This window comes from Oncorhynchus mykiss, chromosome 5 (assembly GCF_057628025.1).
Source record: "Oncorhynchus mykiss isolate SJ-2025 chromosome 5, ASM5762802v1, whole genome shotgun sequence".
In the NCBI taxonomy this organism is placed as follows: domain Eukaryota; kingdom Metazoa; phylum Chordata; class Actinopteri; order Salmoniformes; family Salmonidae; genus Oncorhynchus; species Oncorhynchus mykiss.
Window position 1 is genome coordinate 874,137 of NC_143026.1, and position 25,366 is coordinate 899,502.

Sequence of the window (25,366 nt, forward strand, 5' to 3'; positions counted from 1 at the left end):
ATTTACCAGTCATTCACAGGCCTATTCAATGTTATGATGACGGCGCATATATGACAAGTCGTACTGTAAATGTAAAACATATTTGGTAGCCTATAAAAACATTTTTTTCTGTCTTGGTAGAGAAACGTTTTGAAAGGCAAATTTGCTTAGGACAAATAAAATGCAATGTAGAATTACCTGAAGGCATATTGATTAAATGAGTTAGAATTGTTAGCCTATACGCGATTTAGGTTAACAAATTGTTTTAGCCTACTCCAGGTTATGTTTGAGTTACACAGCGCCATGAGTTCTGTGATGTAGGACCGACACCGTGTAAAATAGGCCACAGAGGCATTTTAGTTAGTGACATCGACCTACTTATTGTTCATCTCGTTGTTGGTAAGCCTGCTACATATCTGCTGTTTGTGGATTTGTGAGTCAGAGTCCTCATTCAGATTGGAGGTGTACAGCCCGTCTTTAGCCCGGGGCCAGGCTCCTGCATTAGTCTCTTTAGAGTGTTGAGTGTCAGTTAGTGAAACGTCATTGGCTCCTGGCGGAAAGTATCGAGCTAAAAGAGGGGCAGAGCCACGCGCCAATCACGTCCCGTCCGACACCGCCTGCCTCTAGACACGCGCCTTGTCCTTTAAAGGGAATAAGCCAGAGCGCGCTGCGCACTTACTCATCACCGACTGGTAACTTTCTTTTATAGAACAACATATATTCTCTTCTTCTATATTATTTTATAGAACAACATATTATATCTTCTTCAATATTCGGAATTAATTTACTTCAGCTTTGTAAGGCACGTGGTTTTTAATGTATCGGTTGTATTGGGAGAGAGATAAGGGATGTCTTTATTTTCGTAACATTTGGATTTCTGTCATCACGCTATAGAGGAGGTAAGATATCCCATTCTGTCCACAGTGTAACAATTGAGGTTTGACGTGAATTATTGTGTTATTAGCCTACATTATTATTTTTGATATTATTATAATTATTTTTATTATTATTATTATTATTATTATTATTATTGTGAGTAGGCCTGTTATTATTATGAGTTTTAATATTAGTTTTGTGGCTATCGGCATCAATGAGCAATAATTATTAGAATTGTGTTATGTTGAAAATTAATTCTGGTCCAAATCTGCTGAAAATCACTAGCATACCGAGCACATTTTGCGACATAATATAGAGCCTTTTATTTTAGAATATCTTGCACAGTAAAATACCTCGACCTTCTCCACTGCACATCTTCTGTCAGTAGGCTATCATGTCGTTGACGTATATCTTTTCTAGGCCCTTCCGGGATGACCCTCACATGTCGGTTTGATCTACAGGTCATCCTGTATTTTGTCCTATAATGTTACGCGTGCCAAATTACATTATTATTCAGCAGAGTTCACACCAAGCCAGGTCATATATTAATATCATACATACTATTAATAATTGGTTCTATACTGCCTCTCAGAATGAGGTGTTATATAGCCTCCAGTGTTTTGACCAAACATTTGAAGTACAAAATATGTATTAACATCAACGAAATGGAAGTTCTGTTAAATTACAATTATTTTATTTTTAATTTCGCCATGTTCAGTTGCAATTCTATAACTTTTTATCAACGTTGTACATTTGTGGGCTATCAACAAATGACCCCCAAAGTAAAATAACAATTGATCTTTTTTTTTTTTACGAGTAAAGCCTAATGATTCTCTATAATTAGCCTCTATAATTCTCCCAGATGTGCATTGTTGAAAACAGTTCGGCCGCTTCTTGTCTTCGATGCGACATCGTGTCTTTAAGCTTTAAAGTCGAAAACGCAGCGGGCTCAGCGGGAGTTGCGTATAACTTAACTCTGCAAAATGGGAGAGAAAGTTGAACATTTAGCGCCTACAATACAAACTTAATTGAATGTTTATAACAAAATAATATAAATAAGAAACATAAGAAATCATATGTGGTATTGCTATTCAATCATCGTCAAGTTTTTCACCATTAGGCATATATTTTATTTTGCTAATGATAATTTGATATAATTAAAATAGTAATAATAATCATTCTATTTATTTTAACTGAACATCTGTCTGACTGATGTGCAGTTTGAACTTAAATGTTAATGTGTGTGTGGTTTTCCAGCAGAGTATCATCCAGACAGACAGACTGACAGGAGGACTGACTCCACGGTAACACAACCTACTTACTGGTTACCAACACCAGCACTACCATGACCACCCCACCCAGCTCGTTCCAGCAGGAGCCCCTGACCCCCCCCAGACCCCCCCACTCCTCCCTGAAGCCCAACCAGGTGGGTCAAGTGGTTCTGTATGGTGTACCCATCGTCTCCTTGGTGATCGACCATCAGGAGCGGTTGTGTCTGGCCCAGATCTCCAACACTTTGCTGAAGAACTACAGCTATAACGAGATCCACAACCGCCGCGTGGCGCTGGGTATCACCTGTGTTCAGTGCACCCCTGTCCAGCTGGAGATCCTGAGGCGAGCTGGCGCCATGCCCATCTCCTCCCGCCGCTGTGGTATGATCACCAAGCGAGAGGCGGAGCGGCTGTGTAAGTCCTTCCTGGGGGAGAACAACCCCCCCAAACTGCCTGACAACTTCGCCTTTGATGTGTCACACGAGTGTGCCTGGGGTAGTCGTGGTAACTTCATCCCAGCGCGCTACAACAGCAGCAGAGCCAAGTGCATCAAGTGTTCCTACTGCAGCATGTACTTCTCTCCTAACAAGTTCATCTTCCACTCTCACCGTACTCCTGAAGCCAAGTACACCCAGCCGGACGCTGCTAACTTCAACTCCTGGAGACGCCACCTGAAGCTGTCAGATAAAACCCCTCCTGATGACCTGGCTTTTGCCTGGGAGGACGTGAAGGCCATGTTTAATGGTGGCAGCAGGAAGCGGTGTCTACCCTCATCTCACTGCTCCCCTATGGGGCCGGGGAAGGTTGTGAACTCTGGTCTGCCCCACATGATGACCCCTGACCTGGTCCAGAAGAGGAGCCGCTTCGAGGAGGAGGAGGACCTGGATGGAAGCAGCCTGTCTCCCCATAAGAACCCTCGCAGCTACCCGGTGATCCCTGTGCCCAGTAAAGGGTTCGGCATGCTGCAGAAGTTCCCCCCTACCTCCCTGTTCCCCAACCCTTACTCCTTCCCAGCCTTCAGCCTCTGTCAGCAGAAGAAAGATGACAGTGAGGTGGCTGGAGGACAGAAGAACACTGGTCTGTCAGGTCTGCTGTGGCCCGGTCGTAAAGACACCTTCTACCCTCCGTTCTGCATGTTTTGGCCCCCTAGGGCCGCTGGGGGCCTCCCAGTGCCCACCTACCTGCAGCCACAGCCGTCCGTCAACACCCTGTCCTCATTGGCCGAGAGCCCTTCCCTCAGGCAGGCCTTCCTCGACCTATCAGAGCCCTCACAGCCAAGGGCAGGGCCAGACATGAGGGCCACACCCAGGTCAGGCCTGTTTGACCCTGACTCCTCCCCCCTGACCTCTGACCTGCGCCCTGTGACCTCAGAGGGCTGGCTGAAGCTGCTGGACGTCCCGTCTCTCCAGGCCAGGAAAGCCTCCTACCACTCAGCCTTCCGACCTGTCGTCAAGGATGCAGAGAGCATCGCCAAGCTCCATGGAAACCTGGAGGAGTTTGGTTCGGATCGCCACCTGTCCCCCGCCACCAGCTGCAGCTACGCCTCTGAGAGCGGAGGAGAAGGGGAGGAAGAGGGAGAGGGAGGAGAGAGTGAGGAGGAAGGAGAGGTGGATGTGGAGACCAAGCAGGATGAAGAGGAAGAGGACAGCTTCAACAGACCAACCCCACCACAGACACACAGCAGCCTGCACCTCCGAGGGCTGACTGAAGGATCAGGACCATGGGAGAGAGGAGAGAAAGAGGCTGTCACCTTCCCCTGCAGCCCTGCAGATCACAGCCAGGACCAGAGCAGCAGTAGCCTGCCTGCCTCTCCTCCTGCTCCCCCTGCGAGCCTCACACTCTCTCTCCCCAGCCCCACACATACCCCGCTGCCACTGGAGGACCAGGCCTACAAAAATGTAAATATTCCCTTAAGGCACTTTAACTAATTATTATTTAATTGGCGCTGTAGGCTGGCTGATGTAATATGCATAAAGAGATTGATAGTGGCGTCTCCCTGAAGAAATAAAACATCCACAGTGCTCTGATCCCTGATAATAAGAACAGTCCGGTATTGTTTAATGGTCACATTATATCGGTTCTCTCCTTGTCACTTTCTGCCTGTTAGCCTTTCTAATCTGGAACCTGTCGACTCCACATTAACAAGGCTAAGGGAGTTGGTCCCCAACCAGGGGAAACAGTCCTGTTGTACTAATACAAGTGAGGAGACATTCACAGTCTAATAACAACACTAATGAAGAGACATTCACAGTCAAATAGTAACGTAAATGAGGGAGACATTCACAGTCTAATAGTATCATCAATGTGGGAGACATTCACAGTCTAATAACACTAATGAGGGAGACATTCACAGTCTAATAACAACACTAATGAGGGAGACATTCACAGTCTAATAACAACACTAATGAGGGAGACATTCACAGTCTAATAACACTAATGAAGAGACATTCACAGTCTAATAACAACACTAATGAGGGAGACATTCACATTCTAATAACAACACTAATGAAGAGACATTCACAGTCTAATAACAACACTAATGACAGAGACATTCACAGTCTAATAACACTAATGAAGAGACATTCACAGTCTAATAACAACACTAATGAGGGAGACATTCACAGTCTAATAACAACACTAATGACAGAGACATTCACAGTCTAATAACACTAATGAAGAGACATTCACAGTCTAATAACAAAACTAATGAGGGAGACATTCACAGTCTAATAACACTAATGAGGGAGACATGCACAGTCTAATAACACTAATGAAGAGACATTCACAGTCTAATAGTAACTGTGATGAGAGAGACGGTCCTTCTGTATTGATGCTACAGGCTCAGTATGGGAGGGAAACACTTGGAATAGTAACACTACAGGCTTCCCATTGGATAATTACAATACATGCTTCCCATTGGTTAGTAACACTACAGGCTTCCCATTGGTTAGTAACACTACAGGCTTCCCATTGGATAGTAACACTACAGGATTCCCATTGGATAGTAACACTACAGGCTTCCCATTGGATAGTAACTCTACAGTCTTCCCATTGGATAGTAACACTACAGGCTTCCCATTGGATAGTAACACTACAGGCTTCCCATTGGATAGTAACACTACAGGCTTCCCATTGGATAGTAACACTACAGGCGTCCCATTGGATAATTAAACTACAGGCTTCCCATTGGATAGTAACACTACAGGCTTCCCATTGGATAGCAACACTACAGGCTTCCCATTGGATAATTAAACTACAGGCTTCCCATTGGATAGTAACACTACAGGCTTCCCATTAGATAGTAACACTACAGGCTTCCCATTGGATAATAACACTACAGGCTTCCCATTGGATAGTAACACTACAGGCTTCCCATTGGATAGTAACACTACAGGCTTATATTAAGAGTGTTGTTCATCATAGACAAAATTAGGCCAAAAGGAGAATTGTTCCACTCCATTGACTCTTCAAGTCTGTGAAGGCCAGAAGCTATTCTAGTGTACACCAGCATTCTCTATCCCAGGACACCAGTGGTTCTATTGTGGGTAGCATTATTAGACTCCTTCTCGGTTTGATATGCACATGCTAAAACCTCTGTCTTTCTCTGTGTTCTCAGACTCATAAAAGCAGAGACCATGGACTGCCTGTTTACACAACCAAAGAAAACTCCAACATAGCTCGTGAGTAGCATTACCTCCTCATCTTATTGGTTTGAAGACATCGGTTCCTTTCTACCAGTTTTCTGTGTGCAGGTGACCAAATCAACTCTGTTCCCTTATAAACAGATGAATGAATGTCCTTCTGTTCTCCTCTTCCTCTCTCATTCTCCTCTTGATGAAAACAAAGAGCCCAGCAGTTTCTTTGTATCAGAGACAGAATCATCTGGCCCAGAGTACTGGAGAGAGACGGCAGGTAAAACCTCTACTATAATATCTAACTGTTTAATCAAGACAGATAAAACCTCTACTATAATATCTAACTGTTTAATCAAGACAGATAAAACCTCTACTATAATATCTAACTGTTTAATCAAGACAGATAAAACCTATACTATAATATCTAGCTGTTCAATCAAGACAGATAAAACCTCTACTATAATATCTAACTGTTTAATCAAGGCAGATAAACCTCCTCTGCAATATCTAACTTTTCTAACTGATTTATCAAGACAGATAAAACGATCACTATAATAGGACATTTATCTAGACAAGGAGAACAGCAGACTCATTCTCCTCTCACAGACCATACTGTAGGTTTACGGATTACTAGAGATACATAAATAGATGGAATAGCTGATAGACTGTGCAACGGAACATCGGCTGTTTCCAGTGTTCCAATGTGGTCCAGAATGTTTTGTAGATTGTGTTCTACAGGGGGCCATTACAGTTCTAGAATGTGTTCTACAGGGGGCCATTACAGTTCTAGAATGTGTTCTACAGGGAGCCATTACAGTTCAACAAGACAATCAGCTCAACACAGGGAAGGTGACAATCTCCATCTCAACAATATCAAACCCATATAATTGCCTTTTCCCTTGGCAAAACCTTTCATTACAAAGATCACATCTTATTGCCTTTTATATCTGTCACAGAGACATTAAAAGGGTTTTATGACATCTATGCCAACATTCTTATTATGTAGCCCATAATGATATCCTCACATAATGTAGAATTTATTTCAAAAAATTACACAAAACAAATTAAATGAGACCACCTTTGTCTGATTGCTAAACGTCTCCCTGGGCGATGGACGACGTGATTAGACGTTCTGATTCCAAAGACTCTCAGACTCTGTCTTAAGGAGAGGGCTGTTTCTTGGGAGAAAAATAATCTAATTTTCCATTTATGTAATGCAAACTGCCTTGGCTTTGACTATTCACGGTTAATTGACTGTCAAACGAGGTTGTTATCCTGAGGCACTGTCTGCTGATTTGCTTGTCAAATGAGACAGAGAGAGGAGAGGAGCGAGAGAGCGAGAGCAGGCCGTTCCAAATGAGGGAAGTGTTGGGAGGCTTAAGGAGGCAAGACATGAAATGACTAGAGAGGGAAAGAGAGAGGGAGAGAGATGGAGAGAGGGGGAGATTATACATACAGAGAGGGAGAGAGCGAGGGGGAGATTATATACACAAATGTGCTGGATCGCTTCATTTAAGCCATTTGATTTGCCACATTGTCAGAATTCAGACACAAACACACAAGACATTTTCAGGTTCATAGATGAAGAAATCAGGCCATAATGGAAACGACACTAACATTGTAGAAGAGTGATAGAACAATATGGTTATCATGGTTACAGGACTACAGTAATACAAATCCACTGTTAAAAAACGCAGCACGGCTACAGACACTATAGACTGCAGACAGAACAATAGGTTTTACAGGCACCATAATAACAAAAATATTGTTTCAAGTGAATGATATTTCAAGCATTTTAGGGAAAGTATTTAATTAACGCATTCACCAAGTGGTTTAATTAGTTATTTACATGATCAAGCGTTTTCCATGTTTTATTGATTGGTTTATAGCATAATGTAGCATAATATCAAATGAATAGCGGGCACGATTATAATGAGATTATTAGTGCAGGTTGACATTTAACATTTACAAACATGTGGTTCTATACGGAATGCAATGACCATTGAGAATGTAAATGACAGTAGTTCTCTGAGAACACAGTAGACAGGGCAATAGAAGATCAAAGCCTTCAAGGATCCAGACAGGTGGAAGGAAATATGCAGTTAGACTGACACCTACAGGCCAATGGTTACATTGCAATCAGAGGACTACAGATTATTAGAGGGATAATATAACTCACTGTCCTATTGAGTGCTTGATTCATACTCAACATTTATTTTCTTTCCTCCTTTCCAGGTGATCAAACACAAGATGGAAGTTCCCCTGTTCCACTAAAGGAGGATGTTGAGAACATGGAGAAAGAGGAACTCCAGAAGGTTCTATTGGAACAGATCGATCTACGAAGACGACTAGAACAGGAGTTCCACGCTCTGAAGGGAAACTCCCCCTTCCCTGTGTTCCGTAGGTCTACCTCTCTGTCTCTACCCCTAACCCTTCATATCCTAACCCTTCATACCCTAACCCTAACCCTTCATACTCTAACCCTTCATACCCTAACCCTTCAAACTCTAACCCTTCATACCCTAACCCTAACCCAAACCAATCATACCCTAACCCTTCATACTCTAACCCTTCATACCCTAACCCCTCATACCCTAACCCTTCATATCCTAACCCTTCATAACCTAACCCTTCATACCTTAACCCTAACCCTTCATACTCTAACCCTTCATACCCTAACCCAAACCCCAACCCCTCATACCCTAACCCTTCATATCCTAACCCTTCATATCCTAACCCTTCATATCCTAACCCTTCATAGCCTAACCCTTCATACTCTAACCCTTCATACCCTAACCCTAACCCAAACCCCTCATACCCTAACCCTTCATATGCTAACCCTTCATACTCTAACCCTTCATACACTAACCCCTCATGCCCTAACCCTAACCCTTCATACCCTAACCCTTCATACTCTAACCCTTCATACCCTAACCCCAACCCCTCATACCCTAACCCTTCATAACCTAACCCTTCATACCCTAACCCTAACCCTTCATACTCTAACCCTTCATACCCTAACCCAAACCCCAACCCCTCATACCCTAACCCTTCATACCCTAACCCTTCATATCCTAACCCTTCATACCATAACCCTAACCCTTCATACTCTAACCCTTTATATCCTAACCCCTCATACCCTAAACCCACATACACAAATCCCTAACCCCTCATACCCTAACCCCTCATACCCTAACCCTATAACCTCATACCCTAACTCTTCATACTCTAACCCTTCATACCCTAACCCTAACCCCAAACCCTCATACCCTAACCCTTCATATCCTAACCCTCCTTACCCTAACCCTTCATACTCTAACCCTTCATACTCTAACCCTTCATACTCTAACCCCTCATACCCTAACCCCTCATACCCTAACCCTTCATACTCTAACCCTTCATACCGTAACCCTAACCCCAACATCTCATACACTAACCCTTCATATCCTAACCCGTCATACCCTAACCCTTCATACCCTAACCCTAACCCTTCATACTCTAACCCTTCATACCCTAACCCAAACCCCAACCCCTCATATCCTAACCCTAACCCTTCATACTCTAACCCTTTATATCCTAACCCCTCATAACCTAACGCCTCATACCCTAACCCTAACCCCTAACCCCTCATACCCTAACCCCTCATACCCTAACCCTAACACCTCATACCTTACCCCCTCGTACCCTAACCCCTCATACCCTAACCCTAACCCCTCATACCCTAACCCCTCATACCCTAACCCCTCATACACTAACCCTAACCCCACATACCCTAACCCTTCATACCCTAACCTCTCTTACTCTAACCCTAACCCCTCATACCCTAACCTCTCATACCCTAACCCTAACCCCTCATACCTTAACCCCTCATACCCTAACCCCTCATACCCTAACCCTAACCCTTTATATCCTAACCCCTCATACCCTAACGCCTCATACCCTAACCCTAACCCCTAACCCCTCATACCCTAACCCCTCATACCCTAACCCTAACCCCTCATACCTTAACCCCTCATACCCTAACCCCTCATACCCTAACCCTAACCCCTCATACCCTAACCCCTAATACCCTAACCCCTCATACATTAACCCTAACCCCACATACCCTAACCCTTCATACCCTAACCTCCCCATCTCTAACCCTAACCCCTCATACCCTAACCCCTCATACCCTAACCCTAACCCCTCATACCCTAACCCCTCATACCCTAACCCCTCATACACTAACCCTAACCCCACATACCCTAACCCTTCATACCCTAACCTCTCTTACTCTAACCCTAACCCCTCATACCCTAACCTCTCATACCCTAACCCTAACCCCTCATACCTTAACCCCTCATACCCTAACCCCTCATACCCTAACCCTAACCCTTTATATCCTAACCCCTCATACCCTAACACCTCATACCCTAACCCTAACCCCTAACCCCTCATACCCTAACCCCTCATACCCTAACCTTAACCCCTCATACCCTAACCCCTCATACCCTAACCCTAACCCCTCATACCCTAACCCCTCATACCCTAACCCCTCATACACTAACCCTAACCCCACATACCCTAACCCTTCATACCCTAACCTCTCATACTCTAACCCTAACCCCTCATACCCTAACCTCTCATACCCTAACCCCTCACACCCTAACCCTAACCCCTCATACCCTAACCCCTCATACCCTAACCCCTCATACTCTAACCCTAACCCCTCATACCCTAACCCCTCACACCATAACCCTAACCCCTCATACCCTAACCCCTCACACCCTAACCCTAACCCCTCATACCCTAACCCCTCATACCCTGACCTCTCATACCCTAATTCTAACCCCTCATACCTTAACCCTAACCCCTCATACATTAACTCCAACCCCTCATACCCTAAACCTAACCCTTCAAACCCTAACCCCTCATACCTTAACCCCTCATACCCTAACCCCTCATACCCTGACCTCTCATACCCTAATTATAACCTTTCATACCCTAACCCTAACCCCTCATACCTTAACCCTAACCCCTCATACCTTAACCATAACCTTTCATACCCAAGGCCTAACCCCTCATACTATAAACCCTCATACCCTGACCTCTCATACCCTATTTCTAACCCCTCATACCCTGACCCTAAACCTAACCCTTCATACCTTAACCCTAACCCCTCATACTCTGACCTCTCATACCCTAATTCTAACCCCTCATACCTTAACCCTACCCCCATACCCTAAACATAACCCCTCATACCTTAACCCCTCATACCCTAACCCCTCACACCCTAACCCTAACCCTAACCCTTCATACCCTAACCCATCATAACCTGACTTCTCATTCCCAAATTCTAACCTTTCATACCCTAACCCGTCATACCCTGACATTTCATACCCTAATTCTAACCCCTCATACCCTGACCCTAAACCTAACTCTTCATACCTTAACCCTAACCCCTCATACCCTGTCCTCTCATACCCTAATTCTAACCCCTCATACCCTAACCCTAACCCCTCATACCTTAACCTTAACCCCTCATACCTTAACCCTAACCCCTCATACCCTAACCACTCATACCCTAAAGCTAACCCCTCATACCTTAACCCCTCATACCCTTACCCCTCATACCCTAACCCCTCACACCCTAACCCCTCATACCCTAACCACTCACACCCTAACCCTAACCACTCATACCCTAACCACTCATACCCTAACCCCTCACACCCTAACCACTCATACCCTAACCCCTCACACCCTAACCCTAACCCCTCATACCCTGACCTCTCATACCCTAACCCTAGCCACTCATAACCTAATTCTAACCCTTCATACCCAAACCACTCATACCCTAAACCTTCATACACTAACCCCTCATACCCTAACATTCATACCCTAACCCCTCATACCCTATCCCCTCACACCCTAACCCCTCACACCCTAACGCCTCACACCCTAACCCCTCATACCCTAACCCCTAACCCCTCATACCCAAACCCCTCACACCCAAACCCCTCACACCCTAACCCCTCATACCCTAACCCCTCACACCCTAACCCTAACCCCTCATACCCTAACCCCTCATACCCTAACCCCTCACACCCTAACCCCTCACACCCTGACTGTTACCCTTAACACCCTAACCTTATTCCATGAATCCCAAATAATTTCCTCATTATCTGGGGGTGTAATTGTGAACTGAATGTGTTTTTATCCATCCCAGATCATTTCCAGGACCAGATGAAGCGAGAACTATCGTACAGAGAGGAGATGGTGCAGCAGCTACAGATGGTCAGATCACCTACTACTATACCATAACATTTATTCTACACTGTCTGACCCTAACCCCTACTACACTGTTACTCTGTCTGACCCTAACCCTTACTACACTGTCTGACCCTAACCCCTACTACACTGTCTTGCCCTAACCCCTACTACACTGTCTGACCCTATCCCCTACTACACTGTCTTACCCTAACCCCTACTACAATGTCTGACCCTAACCCCTACTACACTGTCTGACTCTAACCCCTACTACACTGTCTGATTCTAACCCATACTAGACTGTTACACTGTCTGACCCTAACCCTTACTACACTGTCTGACCCTAACCCCTACTACACTGTCTTGCCCTAACCCCTACTACACTGTCTGACCCTATCCCCTACTACACTGTCTTACCCTAACCCCTACTACAATGTCTGACCCTAACCCCTACTACACTGTCTGACTCTAACCCCTACTACACTGTCTGACCCTAACCCCTACTATACTGTCTGACCCTAACCCCCACTACACTGTCTGACCCTATCCCCAACTACACTGTCTGACCCTATCCCCAACTACCCTGTCTGATCCTAAACCCTACTACACTGTCTGAACCAAACCCCTACCACACTGTCTGACTCTAACCCCTACTACACTGTTAACTGTCTGACCCTAACCCCAACTACACTGTCTGACCCTAACCCCTACTACACTGTCTGACCCTAACCCCTACTACACTGTTACACTGTCTGACCCTAACCCCAACTACACTGTTTGACGCTAACCCCTACTACACTGTCTGACCCTTACCCCAACTACACTGTCTGACCCTAACCCCTACTACACTGTTACACTGTCTGACCATAACCCCTACAACACTGTTACACTGTCTGACCCTAACCCCAACTACACTGTCTGACCCTAACCCCAACTACACTGTCTGACCCTAACCCCAACTACACTGTCTGACCCTAACCCCTACTACACTGTCTGACCCTAACCCCTATTACACTGTCTGACCCTAACCCCTACTACACTGTTACACTGTCTGACCCTAACCCCAACTACACTGTCTGACCCTAACCCCTACTACACTGTTACACTGTCTGACCCTAACCCCAACTACACTGTTTGACGCTAACCCCTACTACACTGTCTGACCCTAACCCCAACTACACTGTCTGACCCTAACCCCTACTACACTGTCTGACCCTAACCCCTACTACACTGTCTGACCCTAACCCCTATTACACTGTCTGACCCTAACCCCTACTACACTGTTACACTGTCTGACCCTAACCCCAACTACACTGTCTGACCCTAACCCCTACTACACTGTCTGACCCTAACCCCTACTACACTGTCTGACCCTAACCCCTACTACACTGTCTGACCCTAACCCCTACTGCACTGTTATACTGTCTGACCCTAAACCCAACTACACTGTCTGACCCTAACCCCTACTACACTGTCTGACCCTAACCCCAACTACACTGTCTGACCCTAACCCCTACTACACTGTTACACTGTCTGACCCTAACCCCTACTACACTGTTACACTGTCTGACCCTAACCCTTAATACACTGTTACACTGTCTGACCCTAACCCCTACTACACTATCTGACCCTAACCCCTACTACACTGTCTGACCCTAACCCTTACTACACTGTTACACTGTCTGACCCTAACCCCAACTACACTGTCTGACCCTAACCCCTACTACACTGTCTGACCCTAACCCCAACTACACTGTCTGACCCTAACCCCTACTACGCTGTTACAATGTCTGACCCTAACCCCTACTACACTGTTACACTGTCTGACCCTAACCCCTACTACACTGTTACACTGTCTGACCCTAACCCCTACTATACTGTCAGTGAGGAGTAAAATGCTAGGAACTGCTGTTATGTGATTATACGTTTTTTGAACTAGGAAGTTTCTATTAATTTTCAAAATATGTTAAATTATATTATTATTATATGATCATACTTTTAATACTATGTTATTTGATGAAAACATTTCGATATATCAAAAATCCCATTCTGATTAATCCTATTCTGATCAAGCCTATTCTGATTAAGCCTTTTCTGATTAATCCTATTCTGATTAATCCTATTCTGATGAATCCTATTCTGATGAATCCTATTCTGATTAACCAGGTTAATCCTATTCTGATCAAGCCTATTCTGATTAATCCTATTTTGATTAATCCTTTTCTGATGAATCCTATTCTGATGAATCCTATTCTGATCAAGCCTATTCTGATCAAGCCTATTCTGATTAATCCTATTCTGATTAATCCTATTCTGATTAATCCTATTCTGATTAATCCTATTCTGATTAATCCTATTCTGATTAATCCTATTCTGATTAAGCCTATTCTGATTAATCTTATTGTTAATCTTACCTGTTAGTGATTAACCTGTTTAGCGGGATTGATTTGACAACATCCAGTGAAATTGCAGAGCGCCAAATTCAAACTACAGAAATATCAATTCAAGATTCACAAAAATATAAATCTAATACATCACAATAAAGTTTAACATCTTGTTAATCCAGACCCAGTGTCAGATTTCAAAAAGGCTTTACGGCGAAAGCAGACCATGCGATTATCTGAGGACAGCGCCCCGCATACAAACACATGAAAACAATTTTCAACCAGAAATAATGATATAATAAATGCCTTACCTTTGAAGATCTTCGTTTTGCAATCCCAAATGTTTCAGTGACACAATGAATGGTTGTTTTGTTTGATAAATTCCTTCTTTATATCCCCAAAATGTGAATTTATTTGGCTCGTTTGATTCAGAAATGCATCGGTTCCAACTCCCCCAACATGACTACAAAGTATCTAATAAATTACCTGTAAACTTGGTCCAAACATTTCAAACAACGTTCCTAATCCAACCTCAGGTATCCTAAAATGTAAATAATTGATCAAAATTATGACGGGATAAACTGTTTCCAATACCGGATAAAAATCAAATCAAATCAAATTTTATTTGTCACATACACATGGTTAGCAGATGTTAATGTGAGTGTAGCGAAATGCTTGTGCTTCTAGTTCCGACAATGCAGTAATAACCAACAAGTAATCTAACTAACAATTCCAAAACTACTGTCTTATACACAGTGTAAGGGGATAAAGAATATGTACATAAGGATATATGAATGAGTGATGGTACAGAGCAGCATAGGCAGGATACAGTAGATGGTATCGAGTACAGTATATACATGAGGTGAGTATGTAAACAAAGTGGCATAGTTAAAGTGGCTAGTGATACATGTATTACATAAGGATGCAGTCTGATATAGAGTACAGTATACACGTATGCATATGAGATTAATAATGTAGGGTAAGTAACATTATATAAGGTAGCATTGTTTAAAGTGGCTAGTGATATATTTACATCATTTCCCATCAATTCCCATTATTAAAGTGGCTGGAGTTGAGTCAGTGTCAGTGTCAGTGTGTTGGCAGCAGCCACTCAATGTTAGTGGTGGCTGTTTAACAGTCTGATGGCCTTGAGATAGAAGCTGTTTTTCAGTCTCTCGGTCCCAGCTTTGATGCACTTGTACTGACCTCGCCTTCTGGATGATAGCGGGGTGAACAGGCAGTGGCTCAGGTGGTTGATGTCCTTGATGATCTTTATGGCCTTCCTGTAACATCGGGTGGTGTAGGTGTCCTGGAGGGCAGGTAGTTTGCCCCCGGTGATGCGTTGTGCAGAACTCACTACCCTCTGGAGAGCCTTACGGTTGTGGGCGGAGCAGTTGCCGTACCAGGCGGTGATACAGCCCACCAGGATGCTCTCGATTGTGCATCTGTAGAAGTTTGTGAGTGCTTTTGGTGACAAAGCAAATTTCTTCAGCCTCCTGAGGTTGAAGAGGCGCTGCTGCGCCTTCTTCACGATGCTGTCTGTGTGAGTGGACCAAACCATGTGAAGAGCGTTCCAGTCCACCTGGAGTGACACTTACAAAGAACAGTCATACTTCTTAATTTCTCAAAAGAAAAACATTGAACAATTTCTAAAGACTGTTGACATCTAGTGGAAGCCATAGGAACTGCAAGCAGGTTCCTAATAATCAGGGCTTCCCATAGAAAACTATTTGGAAATACTATGACCTTAATTATTTTTCCCCTGGATGGTTTGTCCTCAGGGTTTCACCTGTCAAATCAGTTCTGTTATACTCACAGACATTATTTTAACAGTTGTAGAAACTTTAGAGTGTTTTCTATCCAAATCTACTTATATGCATATCCTAGGTTCTGGGCCTGAGTCGCAGGCAGTTTACTTTGCGCACACTTTTCATCCGGATGTGAAAATACTGCCCCCTATCCCTAAGAGGTGTTTAATACTTTTCTGATTGTCCCATCCTGTATTTCATTGTATTTAAAACATATATCAAACAAGCATCTGACATGCCTTTCAAGGCTAGGAAGTTCATTTGTAGCAGTAGTCAATGAGATGAACAGTTGAACATATTGGCATCAGTCACACTCTGCATCTGCTTGTCAGTTACACAGTACCAGTCAAATGTTTGGACACACCTACTCATTTAAGGGTTTTTCTTTATTTTTTCCATTTTCTACATTGTAGAATAATAGTTAAGACATTAAAACTATGAAATAACACATATGGAATAATGTAGTAACCACAAAAGTGTTAAACAAATCAAAAAATGGTTTATATTTTAGATTCTTCAAAGTAGCCACCCTTTGCCTTGATGACATCTTTGCACACTTGGCATTCTCTCAACCAGCTTCACCTGGTATGATTTCCAACAGTCTTGAAGGAGTATTCTGAGCACTGCTTTTCCTTCACTCTGTGGTTCAATTCATCCCAAACCATCTCGATTGGATTGAGGTCGGGTGGTTGTGGAGGCTAGGTCATTTGATGCAGCATTCCATCACTCTCTGTTATTTCATAGTTTTGATGTCTTCACTTTTTTTTTCTACAATTAATAAAATATTAAAAATAAAGAGAAATCCTAAAATGACTGTGTGTCCAAACTTTTGACTGGTACGTATATAGCTGTTTATATCCTGCTCTCCAATTACATATGTTATGTATGTGTATGTTACGTATGTGTGTATATGTGTTCTCCAGTTATATATAGCTCTGCTCTCCAATTACATATAGCTGTGTTCTCCAGTTATATATAGCTGTGTTCACCAGTTATATATAGCTGTGTTCTCCAGTTATATATAGCTGTGTTCACCAGTTATATATAGCTGTGTTCACCAGTTATATATAGCTGTGTTCACCAGTTATATATAGTTGTGTTCTCCAGTTATATAGAGCTGTGTTCTCCATTTATATATATCCTGTTCTCCAGTTATATATATCCTGTTCTCCAGTTATATATAGCTGTGTTCTCCAGTTATATATAGCTGTGTTCAACAGTTATATATAGCTGTGTTCTCCAGTTATATATAGCTGTGTTCAACAGTTATATATAGCTCTGTTCTCCAGTTATATATAGCTGTGTTCTCCAGTTATATATAGCTGTGTTCTCCAGTTATATATAGCTGTGTTCATGTTTAGTCTGTAATGATGTATCTGATTCAGAGGAGGAGCTGATGGTTCTGTCTATAGTTTACAGTCTGTAATGATAGATCTGAACACCCTTAAGTATGAGGTTGTGTTATGAGTATCTAACCCTAGAGTGAAGGGAGGTTCAGAACAATCAATTTATATTTGTTTGCAAATCAAATGCGCTAAATAAATGTAAATGACTGCATAACAAGGTATATCTACACTGTAAGTACACTGGACTAATGTTATTTTTCTACCTTGTTCTTCAGATGCCAAACATCATCCGGAAAGAAAAGATCACATCACATCTTAACAAAAAGAGCTAAATTGTAAGTACCTTCTTGATGGTTTTAGAACATTCAGTGTTTTGTGAAGGCGATGGAAAATATGTTGTTGTGGGGGAGTTTAAAATAGGGGTTCTAAGCTGACACATGGACTTGTTTTAAGATGGTCATTCTAAGGATAATTTTGCTATTTGATTTACAATTTTAGGATCCATAAGAATAAAATAATATATATACAAATTATTTAGAATAAATATTGAATTTGGCCTTTACAAAAATAGCCTCTGAGAATAGCATAGAATAACACAGTTAAAACATAAATCATAATGAACAAGGTTTTGAAGTGTCTGTCCTAAATATAGGATATCTAAAAAAAACTCAGCTATATATGTATACAGTTAAAGTCGGATGTTTACATACACTTAGGTTGGAGTCATTAAAACTCATTTTTCAACCACTCCACAAATTTATTGTTAACAAACTATAGTTTTGGCAAGTCGGTTCGGACATCTACTTTGTGCATGACACAAGTAATTTTTCCAACAATTGTTTACAGACAGATTATTTCACTTATAATTCACAGTATCGCAATTCCAGTGGGTCAGAAGTTTGCATACACTAAGTTGACTGTGCCTTGGAACAGCTTGGAAACAGCTTGGAAAATAAACAGCTTGGAAAATTCCAGAAAATGATGTCATGGCTTCTGATAAGCTTCTGATAGGCTAATTGAAACCATTTGAGTCAATTAGAGGTGTACCTGTGGATGTTTTTCAAGGCCTACCTTCAAACTCAGTGCCTCTTTGCTTGACATCATGGGAAAATCAAAAGAAATCAGCCAAGACCTCAGAAAAAATTGTAGACCTCCACAAGTCTGGTTCATCCTTGGGAACAATTTATAAATGCCTGAAGGTACCACGTTCATCTGTACAAACAATAGTACGCAAGTATAAACACCATGGGACCACGAAGCCGTCATACCGGTAGGGAAGGAGACCCAATTTTCTCCTAGAGATGAACATACGTTGGTGTGAAAAGTGCACATCAATCCAAAAGAACAACTGCAAAGGACCTCGTGAAGATGCTGGAGGAAACAGGTACAAAAGTATCTATATCCACAGTAAAACAAGTCCTATATCGACATAACCTGAAAGGCCACTCAGCAAGGAAGATGCCACTGCTCCAAAACTGCAATAAAAAAAAGCCAGACTACAGTTTGCAACTGCACATGGAGACAAAGATTGTACTTTTTGGAGAAATTACCTCTGGTCTGATGAAACAAAAATAGAACTGTTTGGCCATAATGACCATCGTTATGTTTGGAGGAAAAAGGGGGCGGCTTGCAAGCCGAAGAACACCATCCCAACCGTGAAGCACGGGGGGGGGGGGGGGGGTGGGGGACAGCATCATGTTGTGGGGGTGCTTTGATGGAGGAGGGACTAGTGCACTGCACAAAATAGATGGATTCATGAGAAAGGACAATTATGTAGATATTATGTGGATATATTGAAGCAACATCTCAAGACATCAGTCAGGAAGTTAAAGATTGGTCGCAAATGGGTCTTCCAAATGGACATTGACCCCAAGCATACTTTTTGTGGCAAAATGGCTTAAGGACAACAAAGTCAAGGTATTGGAGTGGCCATCACAAAGCCCTGACCTCAATCCTATGGAAAATGTGTGAGCAGAACTGAAAAAGTGTGTGCGAGCAAGGAGGCCTCCAAACCTGACTTCGTTACACCAGCTCTGTCAGGAGGAATGGGCCAAAATTCACCCAACTTATTGTGGGAAGCTTGTGGAAGGCTACCCGAAATGTTTAAAGGCAATGCTAACAAATACTAATTGAGTGCATGTAAACTTCGGACCCACTGGGAATGTGATGAAAGGAATAAAAGCTGAAATAAATCATTCTCTCTACTATTATTCCAACATTTCACATTCTTAACATAAAGTGGTGATCCTAACTGACCTAAGACAGGGAATTTTTACTTGGATTAAATGTCAGGAATTGTGAAAAACTGAGTTAAAATGCACTTGGCTAAGGTGTATGTAAACCTCCGACTTCAACTGTATATTCTGTTTGTTTTTTTTAACACATATTTAACGCGTTTTTGGGTAGGCACAAAACTACCTTCATACTTCCATTCATTTTTTTAACCGTTACTGGTTATCTTCAGACGGGTCTAGTGACAACGATTTCCGGCTGTAGTTCTGCCACCTTTCACCGCAGATGCGGCAGTGCAACATGACATGACGTAGGTGGAATGAGACGAACCGGTGCGTTCAAAAAGTATCCACACCCCTTGACTTTTTCCACATTTTATTGTGCTGGTTTTAATTGTTCTTTTTTGGTCAACTTTCTACACAAAATACACTAATGTCGAAGTGGAAGAAATATGCTAACATTTGTAAATCATTTATGAAAAATTAAACACTAATATATTTTGATTAGATAGCCAATACATGAAGCACGGGGGTTGAGGGACGAGGTCACATGTTGTATTGTCAAACATCTTCACATCCTTTTTTTTTGTCCTTTTTCATAGTTGTCTGTTTTAGTACTGAGCCAATGCATGTTACAATCATTTTGACAGCAATTACAACTGTGAGTCTTTCTGGGTAAGTCTCTAAGAGCTTTGCACATCTGGATTGTGCAACATTTGCCCATAATTGTTTTTAAACATTCTTCAAACTCTGTCAAATTGATTGTTGCTCATTGCTAGACAACCATTTTCAGGTCTTGCCATAGATTTCCAAGCAGATTTAAGTCAAAACTGTATCTCGGCCCCTCAGAAACACTGACTTCTTGGTAAGACACTCCAGTGCAGATTTGGCCTTGTATTTTAGATTACTGTCCTGCTGAAAGGTAAACTTGTCTCCCAGTGTCTGGTGGAAAGCAGACAGAACCAGGTTTTCCTTTAGGATATTGCCTGTGCTTATCTCCATTCCATTTAGTTTTTATCCTGAAAAACTCCCTAGTCCTAGCAAATGACAAGCATACCCATAACATTATGCAGCCACCACTATGCATGAAAATATGGAGACTGGTACTCATTGAATTGATTTGCCCCAAACATAGCAATTGTATTCAGGACAGAACGTGTATTGCTTTGCCACATGTTTTTTGCAGTATTACTTTAGTGCCTTGTTGCAAACAGGATTCATGTTCTGGAATATTTTTTATTCTGTACTCACTCTACTCATTCTGTAGTCACTCTGTCAATTAGGTTAGTATTGTGGAGTAACTACAACGTTGTTGATCCATCCTCAGTTTTCTCCTATCACAGCCATTCAATTCTGTAACTGTTTTAAAGTCACCATTGGCCTCATGATGAAATCCCTGAGCGGTTTCCTTCCTCTCTGGGAACTGAGTTAGAAAGGACGCCTGTATCTTTGTAGTGACTGGGTGTATTGATACACCATCCAAAGTGTAATTAATAACTTCAACATGCTCAAAGGGATATTCAACGTCAGATTTTTTTTAACCTATCTACCAATAGGTGCCCTTCTTTGCGAGGCTTTGAAAACCTCCCTGGTCTTTGTGTTTGAATCTGTGTTTGAAATTCACTGCTCAACTGAGGGACCTGACAGGAAATTGTATGTGTGGGGTACAGAGATGTGGTAGTCATTAAGGAAATCATGTTAAACACTATTATTGCCCACAGAGTGAGTCCATGCAACGTGTTATTTGACTTGTTAAGGACATTTTTACTCCTGAACTTATTTAGGCTTGCCATAACAAAGGGGTTGAATACTTATTGACTCGACATTTCAGCTTTTAATGTTTAATTCATTTGTAAAAATGTTGAAAAACATAACTCAAAGTTTGCTATTTTGGGGTATTATCTGTAGGCCAGGGACAAAAAAAATCAATTTTAAACTCAATTGCATTTTAAATTCATGCTGTAACACAACACAATGTGGAAGAAGTCAAAGGGTGTGAATAGTTTCTGAATGCACTGTACACACTGGGGTCTGAAAAGATTAACACCCTTGATAAAGATGAGCACAAATTACTGTGTAAAATAAATAATTTGCAACCTTTTACCTTAGAGGCTGCTGCCCTGTATACAAAGACTTGGAATCACTGGCCACTTTAATAACGGAACACTAGTCAATTTAATTATGTTTAAATAATGTTTACATACTGCTTTACTGATCTCATATGTATATACTCTATTATATTCTACTGTATTTTAGTCAATGCCACTTTGACATTGCTCGATCTAATATAAACACATTTCTTAATTCAATGTTTTTACTTTTAGATTTGTGTGTATTGTTGTGAATTGTGAGATACTACTGCACTGTTGGAGCTAGGAACACAAGCATTTAGTTAGATACTACTGCACTGTTGGAGCTAGGAACACATGCATTTAGTTAGATACTACTGCACTCTTGGAGCAAGAAACACAAGCATTTAGTTAGATATTACTGTACTGTTGGAGCTAGGAACACAAGCATTTAGTTAGATACTACTGCACTGTTGGAGCTAGGAACACACACATTTAGTTAGATATTACTGTACTGTTGGAGCTAGGAACACAAGCATTTAGTTAGATACTACTGCACTGTTGGAGCTAGAAACACAAGCATTTAGTTAGATATTACTGTACTGTTGGAGCTAGGAACACAAGCATTTAGTTAGATACTACTGCACTGTTGGAGCTAGGAACACATGCATTTAGTTAGATACTACTGCACTGTTGGAGCTAGGAACACAAGCATTTAGTTAGATACTACTGCACTGTTGGAGCTAGGAACACACACATTTAGTTAGATACTACTGCACTGTTGGAGCTAGGAACACAAGCATTTAGTTAGATACTACTGCACTGTTGGAGCTAGGAACACAAGCATTTAGTTAGATACTACTGCACTGTTGGAGCTAGGAACACAATAATTTAGTTAGACACTACTGCACTGTTGGTTACTACACCCGCAATAACATCTGCTAAATATGTGTATGTGACCAATAACATTTTATTTGAATTCAAATTCTAAACTATATTTTATGCTCAAAAACGTGTATTGTATTTATTATACTTTTATTATATTATATTTGATTATATATTAACACAATTGCTCAGAAAAATATATATTTTTTAATAAGTAATATTTTTCTCTCCCAAAAGGTAGGGGTCAAAATTATTGACACCCCTGTTTTCAATACCTTTCAATACCTCACCTGACCACGTCAACCATTTTCGACCCCACTGTAGGTAATATAATATAGTAAACATGATACACATGGTATAATATGATAGTCATGATGTCATAACTTTGACTCACCAGGGAACTTGGAAGTCCTGAACCATCTGGACAAGAACCTGAGGTCCTATGAACCTTAGGAGTGAAATGGAGGTGGAGTGAAACCAACTAAAACAAACAACTATGAAAAAGGACAAAAAAAAGGACGTGAAGATGTTTGACAATACAACATGTGACCTCGTCCCCCAACCAATCCTTGACAGTCTCTGACATGGACCATGGAGGAAACAAATAAAGACTTTGTCTACTACTCTGACGCCAGGTCCAAACCTAGAACAATATTAAATACTACTGCAGTGAATTACTACAGCAGACAGCCTGTCCACCTGTATATATTCCACCTGCCGTCCCAGGATACACACAGAACCAATCAGCTATGAAGGACTCAGATATTTGTTGGTGTTCCAATACAATGATTGATTTCATCACAATGTATCTATATGTGTTTGTTTATCTGATCTGATTAAATGACTGATTACATTACTATGATCCTGATCATGACATGTCACATGTTAAAGAAGGATGTGAGGTACATCAACAGAGAACAGTAGAAACAGCCCCTCACTCCTCCTAGTTGTTTAAGAACATATCATGGATCACTTGTCATGAATACAAAATCTATAATGTTATTATTACAAACTGTTCATGTATTTAAATATGTCATTGTTGTTTCTATACTATTTATGTGGATAAATAAAAAGTCTATACAAGAATTAAACAAAGTACTGTGGATTCCTAATTACTACTTTGGTGTTAGGGTTGGGTTAGGGTCGAGTTAGGGTTGGGTTAGGGTTAGGTTAGGGTTAGGTTAGGGTAGGATTAGGGTTAGTTTAGGGTTGGGTAAGGGTTAGGGTTAGGCAAGGGTTAGGGTAAGGGCTAGGTTAGGTTAGGTTATAGGTTAGGGTTAGGGTTGGGTTAGGGTAAGGGTAAGGGCTAGGTTAGGTTAGGGTTAGGTTTGGGTTAGGGTTGGGTTAGGGTTGGGGTTGGGTTAGGGTTAGGGTTGGGTTAGACGTTGGGTTAGCGTCGGGTTAGGGTTAGGTTAGGTTAGGGTTAGGTTAGGGTTAGGGTTAGGGTTAGGGTTGGGTTAGGCTTAGGTTTGTGTTAGGGTTGGGTTAGGTTAGGGTAAGGTTAGGTTAGGGTTAGGTTAGGGTTAGGTTTGGTTAGGGTTAGGGTTAGGTTAGGGTTGGATAAGGGTTAGGGTTAGGTTAGTGTTAGGGTTGGGTTAGGGTTGAGTAAGGGCTAGGTTAGGGTTAGGTTAGGGTTAGGGTTGGGTTAGGGTTGGGTTAGGCTAGGGTTAGGGTAAGGGTTGGGTTAAGGTTAGGTTAGGGTTGGGTTAGGGTTGGGTAAGGGCTAGGTTAGGTTAGGTTAGGGTTAGGGTTGGGTTAGGGTTAGGTTTGGGTAAGGGCTTGGTTAGGGTTGGGGTTGGGTCAGGGTTAGGGTTGGGTTAGGGTTGTGTAAGGGCTAGGTTAGGTTAGGTTGGGTTGGGTAAGGGCTAGGTTAGGTTAGGGTTAGGTTAGGTTAGGGTTAGGGTTGGGTTAGGGTTAGGTTTGGGTAAGGGCTAGGTTAGGTTAGGGTTGGGTTAGGGTTAGGGTTGGGTTAGGTTAGGGTTAGGGTTTTATTAATGTTTTTATTTCACCTTTATTTAACCAGGTAGGCTAGTTGAGAACAAGTTTTCATTTACATCTGCGACCTGGTCAAGATTAAGCATAGCAGTGTGAACAGACAACAACACAGAGTTACACATGGAGTCAACAATAAACAAGTCAATAACACAGTAGGAAAAAGAAAAAAAAGAGAGGTTTAGGGTTAGGGTTGGGTTAGGGTTGGGTTAGTGTTAGGGTTAGGGTTAGGGTTAGGGTTGGGTTAGTGTTAGGGTTAGGGTTAGGGTTAGGGTTAGGTTAGGGTAAGGTTAGGTTAACGTTAGGTTAGGGTTAGTGTTAGAGCAAGGGCTAGGTTAGGGTTAGCGTTAGGTTAAGGTTAGGTTAGGGTCGGGTTAGGGTTAGGGTTAGGTAAGGGTTGGGTTAGTGTTGGGTTAGGGTTGGGTTGGGTTAGGGTTGGTTTAGGGTTAGGGTTAGGTAAGGGTTGGGTTAGTGTTAGGTTAGGTTACGGTTGGGTTAGGGTTAGGTTAGGGTTGGGTTAGAATTGGGTTAGGGTTAGGGTTGGGTAAAAGTAAGGGTTAGGGTTAGGGTTGGGTAACGGTTGGGTTAGGGTTAGGTTACGGTTGGGTTAGGGTCAGGGTTAGGGTTAGGGTTAGGGTTAGGGT

The 25,366-nt window shown here is 42.1% G+C and overlaps 1 protein-coding gene across 2 annotated transcripts; it reads left to right on the plus strand.

The window, feature by feature from the left end:
• Positions 1-577: 577 nt before the first annotated feature.
• On the plus strand, positions 578-23,825 carry LOC110523104 (SKI family transcriptional corepressor 2). Of its 2 annotated transcripts, none has more exons than XM_036976603.2 (8): positions 578-878; positions 2,116-4,024; positions 5,743-5,806; positions 5,973-6,038; positions 7,997-8,161; positions 11,967-12,034; positions 17,821-17,880; positions 23,128-23,825. In XM_036976603.2, the coding sequence occupies exons 2-7, from the start codon at positions 2,201-2,203 to the stop codon at positions 17,875-17,877; spliced, it is 2,244 nt and encodes a 747-aa protein (XP_036832498.1). In that variant the 5' UTR covers positions 578-878; positions 2,116-2,200; the 3' UTR covers positions 17,878-17,880; positions 23,128-23,825. The 2 variants fall into 2 exon arrangements, with proteins under 2 accessions (XP_036832498.1, XP_036832497.1); XM_036976602.2 differs by having other exon boundaries at positions 605-878; positions 2,113-4,024.
• Positions 23,826-25,366: the final 1,541 nt, after the last annotated feature.

Coding starts and splice junctions, on each gene's coding strand:
- LOC110523104 (XM_036976603.2), top strand. CDS start 2,201: ATGACCACCCCACCCAGCTCGTTCCAGCAGGAGCCCCTGACCCCCCCC. Junction 4,025..5,742: donor AGGACCAGGCCTACAAAAAT/GTAAATATTCCC, acceptor CTGTGTTCTCAG/ACTCATAAAAGCAGAGACCA. Junction 12,035..17,820: donor TGGTGCAGCAGCTACAGATG/GTCAGATCACCT, acceptor CTTGTTCTTCAG/ATGCCAAACATCATCCGGAA.